General features: G+C 41.6%; 1 protein-coding gene across 1 annotated transcript; it reads right to left on the bottom strand.

Moving 5' to 3' along the window:
• Nucleotides 1–1,623: 1,623 nt before the first annotated feature.
• On the bottom strand, nucleotides 1,624–10,055 carry LOC120019687 (syntaxin-7-like). The gene is made up of 10 exons (XM_038963075.1): nucleotides 9,988–10,055; nucleotides 7,065–7,178; nucleotides 6,738–6,807; nucleotides 6,525–6,615; nucleotides 4,706–4,843; nucleotides 4,572–4,621; nucleotides 2,909–3,011; nucleotides 2,555–2,627; nucleotides 2,073–2,155; nucleotides 1,624–1,945 (listed from the first exon to the last, which is right to left on the bottom strand). The coding sequence occupies exons 2-10, from the start codon at nucleotides 7,147–7,149 to the stop codon at nucleotides 1,850–1,852; spliced, it is 789 nt and encodes a 262-aa protein (XP_038819003.1). The 5' UTR covers nucleotides 7,150–7,178; nucleotides 9,988–10,055; the 3' UTR covers nucleotides 1,624–1,849.
• Between the last annotated feature and the right edge of the window lie 8,117 nt (nucleotides 10,056–18,172).

Genomic DNA, 18,172 nt, shown 5'->3' on the forward strand with positions numbered 1-18,172 from the left:
TGATTTCAATATCTCAGGATACAGTCAGAAATTAAAACAGCAAAAGCCTGGACACAAAATCATTGGTCCATAGAACAAGAGACTACTATATACGCAGAGAATACAGTACCAACCATTAGGAACACCTTCCTAATATTGAGTTGCACCCCTTCCCCCTTTTGCACTCAGAACAGCCTCAATTCGTCGTGGCATGGACATGACAATCTGTCAAAAGCGTTCGACGGGGATGCTGGCCCATGTTGACGTCAATGCTTCCCACAGTTGTGTCAAGTTGGCTGGATGTCCTTTGGGTGGTGGCCCATTCTTCAAACACACGGGAAACTGTTGAGCGTGAAAAACCCAGCAGTGTTGCAGTTCTTGACACAAACCAGTATGCCTGGCACCTACTACGATACCCCGTTCAAAGTAGTGGAGGCTGCTCAGGGGAGGACGGCTCATAATAATGGCTGGGACGGAGTTAATGGAATAGCATCAAACACATGGAAACCATGCGTTTAATGTATCTGATACCATTCCACTAATTCCGCTCCAAAGTCCTCCCCAATTAAGGTGCCGCCAGTGGTTCAAAGGCACCTACATCTTTTGTCTTGCCCATTCACCCTCTGAATGGCACACAATCCATGTCTCAATCGTCTCAAGGTTTAAAAATCCTTCTTTAACCGGTCTCCTCCCCCTTCATCTACTCTGATTGACATGGATTTAACAAGTGACTTCAATAAGGGATCACAGCTTTCACCTGGTCAGCCTGTCATGGAAAGAGGTGTTCTTAATGTTTTGTATACTCACTGTATGTGTCTGCAGATAGCATACAGTATGTATATGCCAAAAGAACATACTCTTTATATCATATAGAATTTAAGGAGTTAAATTAATAATTATTAATTCATTACTGATTGACAAATAGAAGCCAACAATGGCACAATGACAAAGTTCCCTTAAAAAGTGATCTACTTAAATTTCAATATAATACACTGAACAAAAATATATAACGCAACATGCAACAATTTTACTGAGTTACAGTTCATATAAGGAAATCAGTCAACTGAAATAAATTCATTAGGCCCTAATCTATGGATTTCACATGACTGGGTAGTAGTGCAGCCATGGGTGGGCATAGACTAACCCACTTGGGAGTCAGGCCCACCGACTGGTGAGCCAGGCTCAGCCAATCAAAATTATTTTTTCCCCACAAAAGGGCTTTATTACAGACATAAATACTCCTCAGTTTTATCACCAGTCCAGGTGGCTGGTCTCAAGACGATCCCGCAGGTGAAGAAACTGGATGTGGAGGTCCTGGGCTGGTGTGGTTACACGTGGTCTGCGGTTGTAAGACCGGTTGGATGTACTGCCAAATTCTCTAAAACAATTTAGAGGCAGCTTATGGTAGAGAAATGGACATGACATTTTCTGGTGGACATTCCTGCAGTCAACGTGCCAATTGCACGCTCCCTCAAAACTTGAGACATCTGTGGCATTGTGCCCCTGTGTAATGATCTTGCTGTTTAATCAGCTTCTTGATATGCCACACCTGTCAGGTGGATGGATTATCTTGGCAAAGCAGAAATGTTCACTAACAGGGATGAAAACAAATTTGTGCACACAATGAGAGAAATAAGCTTTTTGTGCATGTAGACAAAATTCTGCGATCTTTTATTTCAGCTCATGAAACATTGGACCAAAACTTTACATTTTGCGTTTATATTTTTGTTCAGTATAGTAAAGTGACAGTACGAAACAGCTGTCGCATTTGTCTTCATTTTACAAGCAATGGCCTTGAGACTTGTAACTCAAACTTAATCCTAAAGAATCATGAAACTGCCAGGACCAAAGTGTGTGAAAAGCAGCATCATCATCCTTTAACTGATGCCCAGATGATTAAACCAACGACAACAGCAAGTACGACCAGAACGACAATGAGAATGCAGATCTTCTTTCTAGATTTGCGCTGAAAGGGTCAGAAGAAACACTTAATGTGATACGCAAATTGATTCGATGCAGTGTTGTAACAATTTATTTACTAATTTACTTGAATAATGATGTACTTATTCAAGAATAATTTCCATGTTACCTACCTGATAGTCTGCAGCCTGTGCTAACTGCTGGGTGGCATTCTGAACATGAAGGTCGGCAGTTTCGACATTGGCCTCTATACTGTCTAGAGGTATAAGAAAATACAGTGAAAGGGTCATTCTCTCACAGAAGTTCACAGTTTAGGTTGAATGTTTTGTTAACTTTGCAGAAAAGTTGGATGCTTACTTCAGAACACTGTTACTTTTGACTTGTACACTATGACGATGATTCAACTCTCAGAGGATGTCAGTTTTAACACCTTGAATTGATCCTCTGAGTGTTGTGTGACATATTTCAGTGTGTGTGTGTGTGTGTGTATGTGTGTGTGTGGCATAGCTGTTTGTCATCCTCTGTTCCCAGAACACTCGTTAGACTCTTCTCCATAAAGGCTCCTAAACATGCAGTATGTTGTCAATGTTTTGAAAGTGGAAGAGTTTCTGATGTATTCAGAAGTCGAGGCGTAAATGACTGCATGGATGCTTACCGATCATATCACCCTGCTCATGGACCATCATTCCCAAGTCCTTAAATATTTCATTTATATCTGTAATATCAGACTGAAAAAAAAGTAAAACCATGCATTGAATACACTGACAACATAACAGATTAAATAAACTGGATAGATATCCATTACGTAAGTGTGATTTGCAGGATAGCATAAGGTGTGCTTACTGTTTGGCTTACTGTATACATTTACTGAAAGTCAACCAATGTAATTTGGAGGAACAATAGACCTCCTACAAAATCTTAATTCAACCCTGAATCTTGCACATGAATCGAGTTCGATGACCGCACACATGGGTCGGGTTTATGAGTAACAATAGGTGAGTGCTGTCACCTCTAGCTGTCTGATGGAAGTCTCTCTCTCCTGGATGAGCTGCAGGTCTTCCTCGGTGATGGCCACCTCCTGGGACTGTGACTGGACCTGGGCCTGTCCCCCACTGCAAAGTCAGACATGGGAAACACGGTCAACCACCCAAAGAAAACACTCACCTCCCACTCTGTCAGGCTGGGCCAGAGAAAGATGGGCCTGTAAAGACTGACATGATAACACTAAAGTAGATCGTTCGATAAACAAGCAGACCAGTAGCAGTCAGAGAATAGTAAACTGTGGGTTTTGTATGTGAACATTCCTTTCATGGTTAAAACCCCTGTAGGTCTAAGCCCTTACATCACAATATCTACTAAGCTAACATATGAAATTGTTTTAAGATGGTCATAAAATGTAAAATTTAACCATTCGATTTGGAATTTTAGGACCCCTGCAGGTATAAAATAAAAAAATATATAAAATAATATTTGATGAAACATTGAATTTGGCCTCAACACATTGAATAACACATTCAGAAATGGAAAAACAGACAGAAAAAAATAAACCATAAAGGAACAAGGTTTTGAAGTGTTTGTCCTATATCTGAGAGAGAGAGAGAGAAGAACATTTATTTAACCCCCTATTCACTTTTTGCAATTTGTACAGCCCGGTCATGGGTTACCTTCAGACGACTCCTGTAGACCAGATGAACAGAACCTTTGAGTTCGTGAGAGTCTCCCCTTTCGTTTATTGATGACATATTAGTTTGTATCTCCAACGGTTCCGTCTGGATGGTCGGTTTTGTGAGAAGACCTCTTCGAAGTCAGGATGTCCGCGACAGAAAATTCAGACAACTGCCGTAAAACATATACGATGTTGTAGAGCAAAACAACCAACGCTGCCGTGATCGTGAGAGTCTACCTTTACGATAGTGGTGACATTACGGGGCGTTCGAGACAACTGGAATTCCAAGTTCGATGACCGTTCCAAAAGATTTTTCCCAGTCGGACCTAGTTTTTTCAGAGTTCCCAGTTGTCTTGAACGCACTGAAGTCAGATTTCCGAGTTACCGGCTGTTTTGAACGCGAAATTAGTTTGTAGCTCACATGGTTCGGGTTTTACAGCCAATTTCATGATGATTTTCTTGTCCGGATCCTCTCATGTGTAGAAAAAGGCAGCTTTCACAAGCCCCATGTCATGGAATAGGCGCAAACGTCATAATGGCTTTGAGCTGGGATTGGCTTTGAGCTGGGGATTGAGCTGCAGGCTCTACAAGAAATGGTAAGTCTCTAGCATAGTGGAGCTTCAAATCGACTGTAGGGGGTACAGAGGAGCAATTCATAGTAGAACAAAAGGTTGACCCTATATAGTCACAAAACAGGACATTAAAAATAGAGCTAAACCCTAATAGACCAAATAAATATTCTCTCCACTGTTGTGGTGTTGAGAAAAGAAGATGTTTACATCCTTCACAACTGTAGGCAACAATAATTGAATCGGGATTATAAACTCTGGGTAAATCCACAAAATAGTGTGTCTACAGCGGTTTCTTCCTCTGTAGTCAGGATGCAGTTTTATGTGGGGACAAACATTGGGTTGTATTTAGACAGCTTGCACAGTATGTTTAGTGCAGTATGTCTGTGCACTATGGCACTCAAAAGAACTAGACCACTGAAATGTTGAACTCTGACCTTTCAAAGGAGTTTCCATTTCCTCCAAAGCTGTCGTCAGGAAAGCCACCCTGAGGGGGGACAGAACAGTCAGCCTGATGCACTCGCATTTCAGGTGCGATTTGATTTGTTTGTGTAAAGCATTGACTACTAACCGACACTCTGGACTCGGCACGGACTCTGGCAACAAACTCCTTCTCTTTCTGAGCAGCCTGCCTCTGTGTCTTTTGGAAATTTGCCAGTGCATTGGAGAAGTCATTGATAAGGCGATCTTTCTGGATCTTTCTCTGGCGCTAGAAGAGGTAAACAAATGAGCAAACATCACATACAGTGTACATGATACTGTGTCATAGCACTCTTCAATTTCAACCGATTGACAACTATTCTTAGGACTTCTGTCTCAGGCCACTACACCCTACTTTACATAAGATGTTAGTATTTCACTTCTGCTTATTAAAACATATTTATATGAATTTTGTTAGCAAGAAATACAACTAGAATGCGTTTGCAAAAACCGTCCCATAGCGCAGCGCACAATTGGCCCAGCGTCGTCCGGGTTTGGCCGGTGTAGGCCGTCATTGTAAATAAGAATTTGTTCTTAACTGACTTTCCTCTAGTTAAATAAAGGTTAAATGAAAAACCATCTAAGACCGTATTGAAAAACAGAAATTGTGGCTGTTTGTAAGAATTTAATTATTCTTGCCAATGGCATGCGTTCCAGCCATTCCTTATGAACTTTGCAAGAATGCATTCATTTCTTTCTTTACCACACACAAGCACAAATTCCTTCAACATTGTGGGATATCTGCCGTCAGGAAAAATGTTCATGCTGTGTGCCTTGGGCCTTCTTTGAACAAGAACCCCCACAACTACAAAAACAGGAAATAAAAGCCCAATGTGCTTAAGAATAGCGCACCAGCTGAATTTATAAATAAAACGGGGTACCTTACAGTTTCCTGTTATAGTTCATTACACAATGTAATGAAAAAGTTTTAATTATTTAAAGAATTACATTTTGAGAAGAAATAATCTAATGGCTTATCTCAAATGGGTAAATTGAATGACAGGTGCCTAAAATAAAAGATGCAAAAACAGCATGTACATTTATTTTATATTGCAGGGTTTAAACGCTTGCCTGTAGATGGCGACATGTGCTGTTTAATGACATGCATTCTTTTATTTTTTTTTAAATTTTTTGTATTTTTTTTAAAATAAATGTTATCCCCTTTTCTCCCCAATTTTCGTGGTATCCAATCGCTAGTAATTACTATCTTGTCTCATCGCTACAACTCCCGTACGGGCTCGGGAGAGACGAAGGTCGAAAGCCATGCGTCCTCCGAAGCACAACCCAACCTAGCCGCACTGCTTCTTTAACACAGCGCGCCTCCAACCCGGAAGCCAGCCGCACCAATGTGTCGGAGGAAACACCGTGCACCTGGCCCCCTTGGTTAGCGCGCACTGCGCCCGGCCCGCCACAGGAGTCGCTGGAGCGCGATGAGACAAGGATATCCCTACCGGCCAAACCCACCCTAACCCGGACGACGCTAGCCCAATTGTGCGTCGCCCCACGGACCTCCCGGTCGCGGCCGGCTGCGACAGAGCCTGGGCGCGAACCCAGAGACTCTGGTGGCGCAGTTAGCACTGCGATGCAGTGCCCTAGACCACTGCGCCACCCGGGAGGCCCAATGACATGCATTCTTAAAAAGGTGAACGGAGGACACTATAGCAATTTCTTTGTGTTAAGAGACTCACAAGGAACAGGTAATCCAGGGACCAGCTTGGACAGCACAGGCCCGCCCACCTAACATGTGACCAATGAGCACTGAGGTGCTGTTCACATATTAATGTATGAATAACATTCTGTCTGCTATTGGGCATTACACTACACGTTCCATGCAGTGCACACAATTCCTATACATTTTGTTGCTCGTTGTAAATTAAGTTGAAGCTACCGTACAAAAAAAAGTTGATTACCTGTTCAGTTGTGACAGGCAAAGAGCCAAATTCCTTCACACATCGGTCTGTTTCTTTGGCAAGGTGGTTGACATTTTGCTGTTTCTGCTGCCTACATTTGAAAAGTCAAAAGTGTCATTTAGATAACATTCCACAGAAATACACATAGCAGCATGTAATAACTTTAAAAGCTACACACTACAAGAGCCCTCTTCTGATTAGAGCAGAACTCACAGTTGCTGTCTGAGCTCAGTTGTGTCTTGTGTTGTTCCCAACTGATTCACAATTCTCTGTATTTCAGATGCTGGTAGAAACAGGGCACAAATATTGTGACAAAACAATAACAGTACGTGTGTTCATTCAATAGGAAAAGTATTCAATTTGAAAGTGAATTCAAAAGAGAAAAAAAAAATGATGTAAAAGGTATATTAATACTTCTGAGTCATTCCCCAGGCCTCATGAAAAGTATAGTAGCCTACAGGCCTACTAAATTCAGAGGATATGACAAAACTTGTGTACTGATTTACATGTGTGCACAGCTTGTCCATATATCTCAATTACTTTGTTGTGTTATCTTCTGGATGTTGGAGATTATCGTCTGAGTAAGCACATTTGGGTCCTGCACTTTTCCGTACTGGTAGGCCATGGTTGACACATTGGGAGTCTCCCGAAGACCTTGAAATTTAAAATGTTACAAGTATTGTTGTAGGTCAGTCACTCACACAGCTTCAGTTCATTCCACCTGCTTTAGGCATTATGTACACTCATTCCCCTAGACATACTGTAGCGCGTCACCAAAGTGGTAAAAATCCCATTTGCTTGTATAAAATTGTTTTAAAATGAATAAACCTACATATTGTATTCATGAATATTGAACATACTAATAATAGGCTGTCGGTAAGAGTAAGAAATTAATGTACACAGGGTACATTCTGCATTCATCAGCCTTCCACTCAGATTAGATAGGCCTTCAAAGAGGCAAGGCATAGATGTCAGCTCAAAGTCTAATTTTGATTTAGCCTACATTTGGTTGAGTTGCCAACTAACATGAATACAAAGTGAACGCAACAAAAAAATGTCACCATGTCACTGGATTTAGGTTAACAGTTTGGGTGATAAGACAAAATGCCTTTACGTTGAGGACTTTTCGCAAATCCAATGTTTTCCCCGTTGATTCAACATCCTCACATAGACTTTTGGGTATAAATGATGTGGAAACAATGATTCAATACGTTTTTGCCCAGTGGGAGGCCACCTACAGGACAAGCTAATATGCTGACCACACCGCCTGCGTTGCAAAATAACTGTACACATGTTATTCAATCATTTCATCCAAACGACTCGCTCGCGTCAACGAGCATCTGCATAGCCAGGCGCTAAAATTGAACTTGTTTCTATTTTTGACTCCTGACATGCTGCAAGTCCCGCCTCTCCCATCTCCTCATTGTTTTTTAGGAACATAACCACGTGGGTGATTGAAAGATGAACTGAGGTCCACACTCCACAGCTAGCACAGTGGATCTGGGCCGATTCCGGCTGAGAGTAGGGGCACTCGGCTGAGAGTCAGACCCGGCCGACGTCATGTGGCCCAAGTCTGGGCCGCCTTCGGCAGAATTACTTATGGCTAGGATGCGGGGATTGAGCTCGGGCCGATTCCGTTGTGAGTTATCTGGCCCAAATGTATTACTTGGGGCTCGGGCCGATTGGGGCTAACGTTACTCTTTGGCAGATGATTACACAGGCTGCTTTATATAATTAACATTTCATTATTAATTTTTCCATATTTTCTCATTGTTTCTGTGATCAAAAAATACAATTAACATTTAAATGAAATTCTTTAAGACTCCTGTGTAGTATTTTGATACTTTGTGCAAGGCAATTGATAAGCATTAAAAAGTTTGTGGATGGAGCCTCCCGAGTGGCGCAGCAGTCTACAACACTGCATCGCAGTGCAAACTGCATTGCTACAGATGCTGGTTCGAGACCCGTGCTGGCCGCAACCCGGGAGACCCATGAGGCGACACACAATTGGCCCAGCGTCGTCCGAGTTAAGGGAGGGTTTTTGCCGGTCGGAATGTCCTTGTCCTATCGTGCTGTAGCGACTCATGTGGCGGGCCAGGCGCACGCACGCTGACACAGTCACCAGGTGTATGGTGTTTCTCCGACACAAAATGTATTTTTTTTGTGGATGGGTATAATTTGTATGTATAATAGTAATATTTAAAATTAATAGTAATATTTAAAATTACTAAAATTGGGTAATTTTGTATGCGTTTATTTAAATTTGCATCAGGCCGCTTCTGGGGGGGATTCTGGTAAGATGCAGGCAAAGTCGGCTGAATTCGGGTAGACGAGTCCGACACCGGTCCGATTCGATCAGTTCCGGCACCCCAGGAAAGGGCCGCTTACTCATTGCTAGCTGGGTCCAGTCCAGTCCGTGGTGGTAATGCACCTTAAAGTTGGTTGCCAACCGTCATATACATTTACATTTACATTTAAGTCATTTAGCAGACGCTCTTATCCAGAGCGACTTACAAATTGGTGCATTCACCTTATGATATCCAGTGGAACAACCACTTTACAATAGTGCATCTAAATCTTTTAAGGGGGGGGGGGGGGGGGGGGTTAGAAGGATTACTTTATCCTATCCTAGGTATTCCTTAAAGAGGTGGCGTTTCAGGTGTCTCCGGAAGGTGGTGATTGACTCCGCTGACCTGGCATCGTGAGGGAGTTTGTTCCACCAGAGCAGATATAAAGTCCACAGAAGAAGTGATTACTAGAAACTAACTAGGTTATGCTTTTTATCTGTGGATTAATTGTTGGAGTAGAGAACACACGATTTTGTGCTGACTCAAAATGGGTCGAAATTCTTCAAAGATCCAGAAAAAAAGGACCTTGTGCATTTCAGGTAAAATAACAACCCATTGTTTATATCCCAGGACAAATTAGCTAGCAACAGAAAGTTAGCTAGGTAAATGACCATGACGGTTTCATGCGTTTCGACTGTCTGCAAATTAATATAGTTTGTTTTGTTATGTCAACCTGCGTGTCTTGATCGCGTCTGGTGTGGATGGACAAAATCAACATGCGTGCACGGTCTAGTCGGCATGTAACGCTCTCAACCTGAAGAACGAGGCCAGAAAGATGCGGAAATACAGAAGCCTGAATAACGTGTCTCTATTTGCGACTTATGTCATCATATATACATTTCATCAAACGCAATAGACGTGAATTGTAAAGTACCATGTGAATTTATATCAGGAAATACTGCAGTGTACAGAGGTAAAGATACATTGTTTCTTCAGTTGCACAAATGCTGGCAACTGTTTGTGAACGCAGACTATAAACATTAGCATTCCTTTAAGGTCGCATGAGTTTCAGCTTAATTGTCGCTTGTCGACATTTCCAAATTATTGCATGTCCAAACATTGCTTTTGGCAAATTTCGGCCAACACTAAATACTTGTTTTCCATGTTTCGTTTACCTTAGTTCTGTCTTGACAGTCTGCCCCGCTTGCACTCTGCTTCCTTATCTGTGTGTCATGCTTTTCAGTCACATGATCTGCTCTGCTTTACAGGGTACCGGCGACTTTTTGGGTTCAACATCAACTATTAAACCAAAGAAGATAGATTTTTTTAAATACAAAAATACATTTTATTAAATTTTTTACACTTTATTCCACGGTACATAAAAATTACAATAAAAGATCAATAAAAGAGTTAAACGATTTATAAGTCAAACACTGGTAGACAGAAAAGGCCAGGCAAATGTTGACAGCAGTAAAATGAATGTGTGCAGAAGAGGTTTCTCAAATGCTTCTAATCATGTGCCTGCTTGAACACACTATCCAAAGTAGGCAATGTCATTGCTTAGATACAAAAATAAAAAATAATACTGAACCACATACACTACATTTATTGACATGAATCCAATACAAGCAATTTTCTGGGAAGTAAATTCCATGTACCAGCCATCTGCCCCCCCCCCCCCCCCCAATTAAAAAAGGGCCACCATGAAACATTGTAAAATTGTTGGAAATAAATTAGGTACATACTGTTCACACATAATTTTACATAATAGTGATGTAGCTTTACAATGTCCTAGCATGTAGTAGCAAATCTATTTATATAGGAGGAATTTTTATTAAATATTTTCAATGTGACAATGAGGTTAAGACATTTTTGGAACCAATGATAAAACAGCAGGGGCACAACTTTCACTGGAGTCATGTCCCTCCAGGTGTAATGACGAGTTCAATGTGCAATGTCCTAAGAGCAAATCGAGCAAACACCAACTCTTGCTTCCTAATCTGACCTTTGAATCTTGGTCCACTGTCCTTTCTTTGAAGGGCATATAAATGCTGGCCCTTGGGCTCAGAGTCCCATCTCTTCTGCCAAAATAGCTCTGATCTTATATTTGGCCTCCAGCCCACTCTGTGGTGTTCACATGGTCCTAAATCCAGCCGATCCCTAAAGCACACCGCTGCCACTTTTTGTATCACATTGCAATGATAAAACTGGAGGGGGACAAAAATGCAATTTCAGAATCTGGGAGGGAGGCAAGCATGTTAATGGTTTGTGTCTGGAGTGTATGGTCGATGAAACAGTGGAGCATGTGTTGTTATATTGCTGTAAGTATGTTGAAGAGAGGGAAAGCTTGAAGTGTAGGGTCATTGAGGTTGGATGAAGTTAGCAGGGCTCTTTTGTGTTTTCTCAGAAGTACTGAGTTAGGTAGGAGGATTTAGAAATGTTGTAAACTGTGATTGACCACACACTCCCGCACAGTAGGTGGCGGCATGCACCTTTAACGTTTGTTTGCGGACCGCCATTATATCATAGAAGAAGAAGACTGTGTTGTGCTCTTTCCACAAGTTGTAAAAGCAAGCAGAGTGTGCTAATGTAGCTGGCAAGGTAACTGCTGTTTAACTTAACAGGAAAACTAAACTAGTGTTTATTCGCAGTGCTGAGCTATTCTTGTAACTGACATGTACAGTAACGTTAGCTAATGTTTCATCCCCTCTCGACTGAGGTGAATGAATTAGCTACGCTAGCTAGTAACGTTAGCTTCCACAGCCAGGTCAGCTCTACTTAGTTACAGTATCTTTCAGGTGGCTATTATTACTATCCAATGGCTGTTATTTGTATGGAAATGTTTTGTAGTCTTTGTCCCGTTTCAAAAGAAGTAAATTCACTTTTGCCAGTTGATGTATCGTTAGAGTTGGCCAAAAGTTGGCTAATGTTAGCTATTCTTTTGACCTATATCACACTAACAATGACACCATCAGTCAAACGACTGAAGACTGATATTCTGATGTTTGTTCAGTGCATTGAGAGTTTTATTAGTCAGTATTGCATGTAATGTTATTGATTTGTCTTTTTTTCCCTAGCTAATTGCCTACACTTCACACTGACACAGTGGACCAATTTCTTCATACTGCTCCCACCTGCAGCTTTTCATACCGCACCCTACCAGTGGCAAGAACTGGTCCCAAACCCAACTGCAGTCCCGCAATGTTATTTTAGGTGTATGTGACGCACCTCACTTGCCATCCATGATCACACCAATCTTGCTCTCTATAGGCAATATCAAATGTGCCAAAATAATAAAGTTAAATTACCAGAGATTCTCACATGGCCCTTACAGTATATTAGGCTATCTGTGTTACTGGGCCCTTACAGTATATTAGGCTATCTGTGTTACTGGGCCCTTACAGTATATTAGGCTATCTGTGTTACTGGGCCCTTACAGTATATTAGGCTATCTGTGTTACTGGGCTATATCAGCCAATATGATAGATGTAGTTTGAAGAGGGTGGAGTTGGAGAGACTTGCACTTTCTCTTGAGATATTTTTTCCCACCTTTTAGAGGATTTTCAGATGGAGAAATATATCAATATTTATTTATAGGCAATGTAGTAAACTATAGCCTAATCATAGGCCTATTTAGGAAGTACATTTCCTTGGAAAGATGGCTGCCCCATGCTTCTCTGTCCAATCATAGGCAATAGCCTACTCTATTTAATTGAGCGCACACGCGCACCTGATCTTGCAGGTATGGCTACTGAACTTGAAGCAGCAAGAATGATGACAGCAACACTTGCTATGTTTTGCATAGGCCGTTAGGATATAGCCTACCTTTTTAGGAGGACGCTTTGCAGGCAGAGACAAATAAATGGGTAATCAATACTTATTGAAAATAAGAAGGCGCAATGCTCGCTCACCATAGCAGCCTAACCTATGTGCACGTTGTGCCTTTTCAATGATGATTACAATCTTTGATTGCACTTCGACTCAGGTTTGTTGAGCGACCTCCACTTCTTTCCTTTGTCAATATTTATTTACAGAAAATGTAGGAAACTACAGTCTAATCATATTTGGGCTCCCGAGTGGTGCAGCAGTCTAAGGCACTGCATTTCAGTGCAAGAGGTGTCACTACAGTCCCTAATTCGAATCCAGGCTGTATCACATCCGGCTGTGATTGGGAGTCCCATAGGGCGGCACACAATGTAAATAAGAATTTGTATTTGTTCTTAACTAGTTAAATAAAGGTAAAATATATATATATATATATATATATATATATATATGATAATTTCATATTTAAGTTAACTGCCACATGATTCTCTGCCCATGTAGGCAGCCTACTCTATTTCAATGAGACCAAACATACTAGGGGCACTTGAACTCTAGTATGTGAACTAAGTGAGGTAGGATACTGAAGTTAAAGCAGCGAAACAAGAGGTAGGCTAATGCATTTAAAGCAGAAAGAGGACTGTTTCCAAATAACTTGTGGGAAAGCAAAAATATTTTTATCCCAAGGTCATCTGTCTGACTGCCGCGGAATGAAAAATGCAGACCGCGCACCAATAATCTCTGTCGGGACCCGCAAGTCCTGCAAGCATCGCGGGGGAATGCAGCCCTCTAGTGCACAGTCATCGTACCAGGATCAGATGGTGACAGGGGTCCCAGCAGAGTCAGACAGCCAGGGAAGACCAGAGCTCAGGTGAGCAGTATATTAACATCAGTGAATGATACAAAGTTTCATCTTAAATTGATGGGTAGACCTACAGTAGCTACAGGACAGCATCTTAAGCCTAAAGCTTCAGTCTGGGATCTGGGAATAATTATAATTTAAATTATTGAACTGTTGATTCTATTCTTGGATAATACATTGTATAAATGTACACCAAGGTAATTATTTGTCATGCCTCATCTTAGGAGGATCAGATGGTGACAGGGGTCTCATTAGGGTTAGGCAGCCAGGGAAGGCCAGTCTGTGATGGAGCTGAGGGGAATTTATTCAGATACAACACTTTCTTCTCTCTGTGCAGAACACACTGGACAAGCCAGATGCTATTTTAAGACAAACCTCAAGTTGATTTCAAAACTGTATCAAGGGTTGATGTATAGTAAAACAAAAAGGTGAGGAAGATCTGGTAGAAGCTATTGATGATGAATGGATACAGATGTGTTTGAATGCCCAGTCATGTTCATATCGTCTCAGACATAAATGACTGCAGTTTGAGACCATCAATAGAACGTACTATATGCCAGTGAAACTGAATTACATGCACTCAGAAATGTCATTCCTCTACTGGAGGTGTAAAACAAAAGGGGACATATTTGCATATGTTATGGTCTTGTGAAGGCTGGCTGAATTCTTGCATAGAGTATGTTCTTTTATCTCAGCATGTCTACAGATTCTCCCTGTTTTTGTTTGCTTGGAAATGTTGATACTGGAGACTGTTATCTGAAGAAACTGTAACCAAGCGTTTATAGTGGCCAAGAAATGCATTGCCATTAATTGGAAGGTTGGTTATCCTACCACAATGTCAAGTTATGTATCACTAGATTTGATTTAATACAAGATTAAGTGTATACTGGGCAACTCATAATGTCTGGATGCCTTATATGGAAAACGGTACAACTAAAGGAATCTGTATTGAAAACATGCCCACGTCAGGGCAGATACCTACAGTACATTCAGGGGGGGGGTTCAGACCCCTTGACTTTTTCCACATTTTTTGTTACGATTGGACATGGTTAAGAAAGGCCCACACCTGTCTATATAAGGTCCCACAGTTGACAGTGCATGTCAGAGCAAAAACCAAGCCATGAGTTTGAAGAAATTGTCTGTAGAGCTCAGAGGCGGGATTGTGTCAAGGCACAGATCTGGGGAAGGGTACCAAAAAATAATGCAGCATTGAAGGTCCCCAAGAACACAGTGGCCTCCATCAATGTTAAATGGAAGAAGTTTGGAACCATCAAGACTCTTCCTAGAGCTGACCGCCTGGGCAAACTGAGCAATCGGGGTAAAAGGGCCTTGGTCAAGGGAGTAAGTCGCTCTGGATAAGAGCGTCTGCTAAATTACTTAAATGTAAAATGTAAATGTGACCAAGAACCCGATGGTCACTCTGAAAGAGCTCCAGAGTTCTTCTGTGGAGATGGGAGAACCTTCCAAAAGGACAACTATCTCTGCAGCACTCCACCAATCAGGCCTTTATGGTAGTGGACAGACAGAAGCCACTTCTCAGTAAAAGGCACATGACAGCCTGCTTGGAGGTTGCCAAAAGGCACCCAAAGACTCTCAGACCATGAGAAACAAGATTCTCTGGTCTGATTAAACTCTGGTCTGGTCTGAATGCCAAGCGTCACGTCTGGAGGAATCCTGGCACCATCCCTACGGTGAAGCATAGTGGTGGCAGCATCATGCTGTGGGGATGTTTTTCAGCAGCAGGGACTGGGAGATTACTCAGGATCGAGGCAAAGATGAATGGAGCAAAGTACAGAGAGATCATTGATGAAAAACCTGCTCCAGAGTGCTCAGGACTTCAGACTGGGGCAAAGGTTCACCTTCCAACAGGACAATGACCCTAAGCAGACAGTCATGACAACACAGGAGTGGCTTCAGGACAAGTCTCTCAATGTCCTTTAGTGGCCCAGCCAGCCCGGACTTCAACCTGATCTAACATCTCTGGAGAGACCTGAAAATAGCTGTGCAGCGATGCTCCCGATCCAACCTGACAGAGCTTGAGAGGATCTGCAGAGAAGAATGGGAGAAACTCACCAAATATAGGTGTGCCAAGCTTGTAGCGTCATACCCAAGAAGACCTTTGGCAGCTGTAATCACTGTCAAAGGTGCTTCAACAAAGTACCGAGTAAAGGGTCTGAATACTTATGTAAATGTGATATTTCAGTTTTGAATTCTTTTAATAAATTAGCAAAAATTTGGGGTATTGTGTGTAGATTGATGAGAAAAAAATGTATACTTTCCGAAGGCACTAATAGGACATGGCTCAACTGGCAAAAACCATGAGCCAAGCAATTGGTATAGTAATCTTGGTGGAATAGCGAAGTAGATAGAACGATATGAGGCTTTGTACAATGTCAATAAACACCAGGTGAAAAATTGAAACAGACGTGAGGTACATATCAAAATTAGAGTGCAGCAAACGAAAAGCAAGTACCATCAGCCCTCAACAGCTCTTATTGTACTAAAAGGTATCACAGTCTCTCCAAGCAGCAGGTCTGCAAGTGTCAGAGACATTATAAGCATGTTAGTTGGCCTGTGTAGCTGTTTCATGTGAGCAATGGAGATAATAACCACACCATTCCCAAGAATGGTGACAGCATACAAAGAAAGCTCCTTCACTGAAGATTTCACAGGTGCAGGAGGCATTAGATTCTGGGTAACAGAACAGCATTGGATACAATTTTTGATGAGATGAGATATCCATTTCCCAAAACAAAAAGGCATTTAAGTTAGAGATGATCACTTGCTACTGAGGTCACAGGTGCAGGTGTGAGAGGTGCTGATCAAGCACGATCTGAATGACAGTGTTTATAGACTGGGGGTATTTTGGTCACACCCCCTTACAGGCTGACAACCAGTTATGATAGGTTACATGATTTACATCTGTATGGTACATTAGTATATTCAATTAATATATATTCAATTAACACTACAATAGATAGTAAGATGATGTCATGAGCATGCCTTTTAAAAACTTTGAGGCACTTTGCTTTTACCAGTATTTAGAGCGTTATGCACTAGTGTTAGTGGAGGTAAAATATTCTAGGAAATGTTCTTTAATTTACAGAAGTTGTCTCCAATCAATCAATCAATGTTTGGTTGTGCGTGTGTGTTTGGTAGGGGTAGCTGTATCCAGGGGAGGATTTGACATAATACAATGACTATGAGGTTAAAGTGCAGACTGTCAGCTTTAATTTAAGGCTATTTAATTTGAGAAAGTTAGAAGCACAAATATCATACCCCGAAGACATGCTAACCTCTCACCATAACAATAAGAGGGGTGGTTAGCATTTTTTGCAGGGGTGTGATATTTTTGCATCTAACTTTCTCACTTATCGTTATTCACGATTCATTCACGATGCACACTTTATTTACAATCATGGTAGTATCCATATTAATGTAGAAGTGTTTCGAACCAATTTACAGTAAAAGTGACTCCAAAATGACACCACATTATTTACCATTAATTTCTATTGGGCACAAAATTATCTGAAACAAACAGCAAATGCATCCAACAAATGTTTAGAGTTAAAAGCTTGATGTAGTGATTGCGTGCTATGAATATGGGACCAAATACTTAACTTTTTACTACTTTAATATATGTCCCAATACTTTTGGTCTCATAAAATGGGGCGGGGGGAGGGGGGGCTATGTACAAATAGTGTTGTAATTTCTAAACGGTTCACCCGATATGGATGGATATACCCTCAAATGAAAGCTTACAGCCTTCACTTTAACTTAACTCTACACCTCCCTTTGCTCAAGCTGAGCCTTTCCAATGGGCTCGGAAGTTGTAGCAAATAAATTGTCAATCAGCCTTCATATCAGATTTTTTTTCAGAGCTGATCTGTATTAGTGGAAAAAATATCACAATTGGGATGCCTGTCTAAACAGTGTCAATTCCAATTTCGGGGGTTAACCCCGACCGGGACTCAAACCCAGATCCAGCCAACATCTTAACCTCTATGCCAAGAGGGCCAAAACTCTTGACGAGCTTTCTAGGTGTTGGCTTAAGGTCACGACACTATACCCCTTCCTTCGGGAGAGCGTGTCTTCTCACATGTTCTCGCTTCTTAGATGGCCTCACGGGTGCCATCCCACTTTTGATGTCAATGTAGCGAATTCGGGGGGTAGCCCCGACCGGGACTCAAACCCGGATCCAGCAAATGTCAAGCCAAAACTTTAACCATTGTGGCCACCAAGAGGTTCAAACTCTGGTTATGGTGTTGGCTTGACAGTTGCTGGAACCAGGTTTGAGTCCTGGTCAGGGTTACCCCTGAACTTGCTACAATACACTTCCATGGTTGGATTCATTGACTACCTGCCCCTAATTGACCCTTTTTTGCTACAACTTCCAAGCATTGGGGAGGATCCGCTTGAGCAAAGTGAGATGTAGAATCACTGATCTACAAATAATATTCCCTGCCAAATAATAGGTTTTGTTCAGAGCTATGCCTTCCCTGGCTTAGGGGATCTCCCATAGAGATAGTTAATCAAATCAAAATCAAATGTTTTTATAAAGCCCTTCTTACATCAGCTGATATCTCAAAGTGCTGTACAGAAACCCAGCCTAAAACCCCAAACAGCAAGCAATGCAGGTGTAGAAGCACGATGGCTAGGAAAAACTCCCTAGAAAG

Source organism: Salvelinus namaycush, chromosome 24 (genome assembly GCF_016432855.1).
Source record: "Salvelinus namaycush isolate Seneca chromosome 24, SaNama_1.0, whole genome shotgun sequence".
NCBI lineage: Eukaryota > Metazoa > Chordata > Actinopteri > Salmoniformes > Salmonidae > Salvelinus > Salvelinus namaycush.

Bases quoted from the DNA above. Each gene is read 5' to 3' on its own strand.
- LOC120019687 (XM_038963075.1), bottom strand. From the start codon at position 7,149: ATGGCCTACCAGTACGGAAAAGTGCAGGACCCAAATGTGCTTACTCAG. The intron at 2,156-2,554 runs GTAAGCATCCAT...TTATACCTCTAG, and splicing joins TGAGCAGGGTGATATGATCG to ACAGTATAGAGGCCAATGTC. The intron at 1,946-2,072 runs GTAGGTAACATG...TGACCCTTTCAG, and splicing joins CACAGGCTGCAGACTATCAG to CGCAAATCTAGAAAGAAGAT.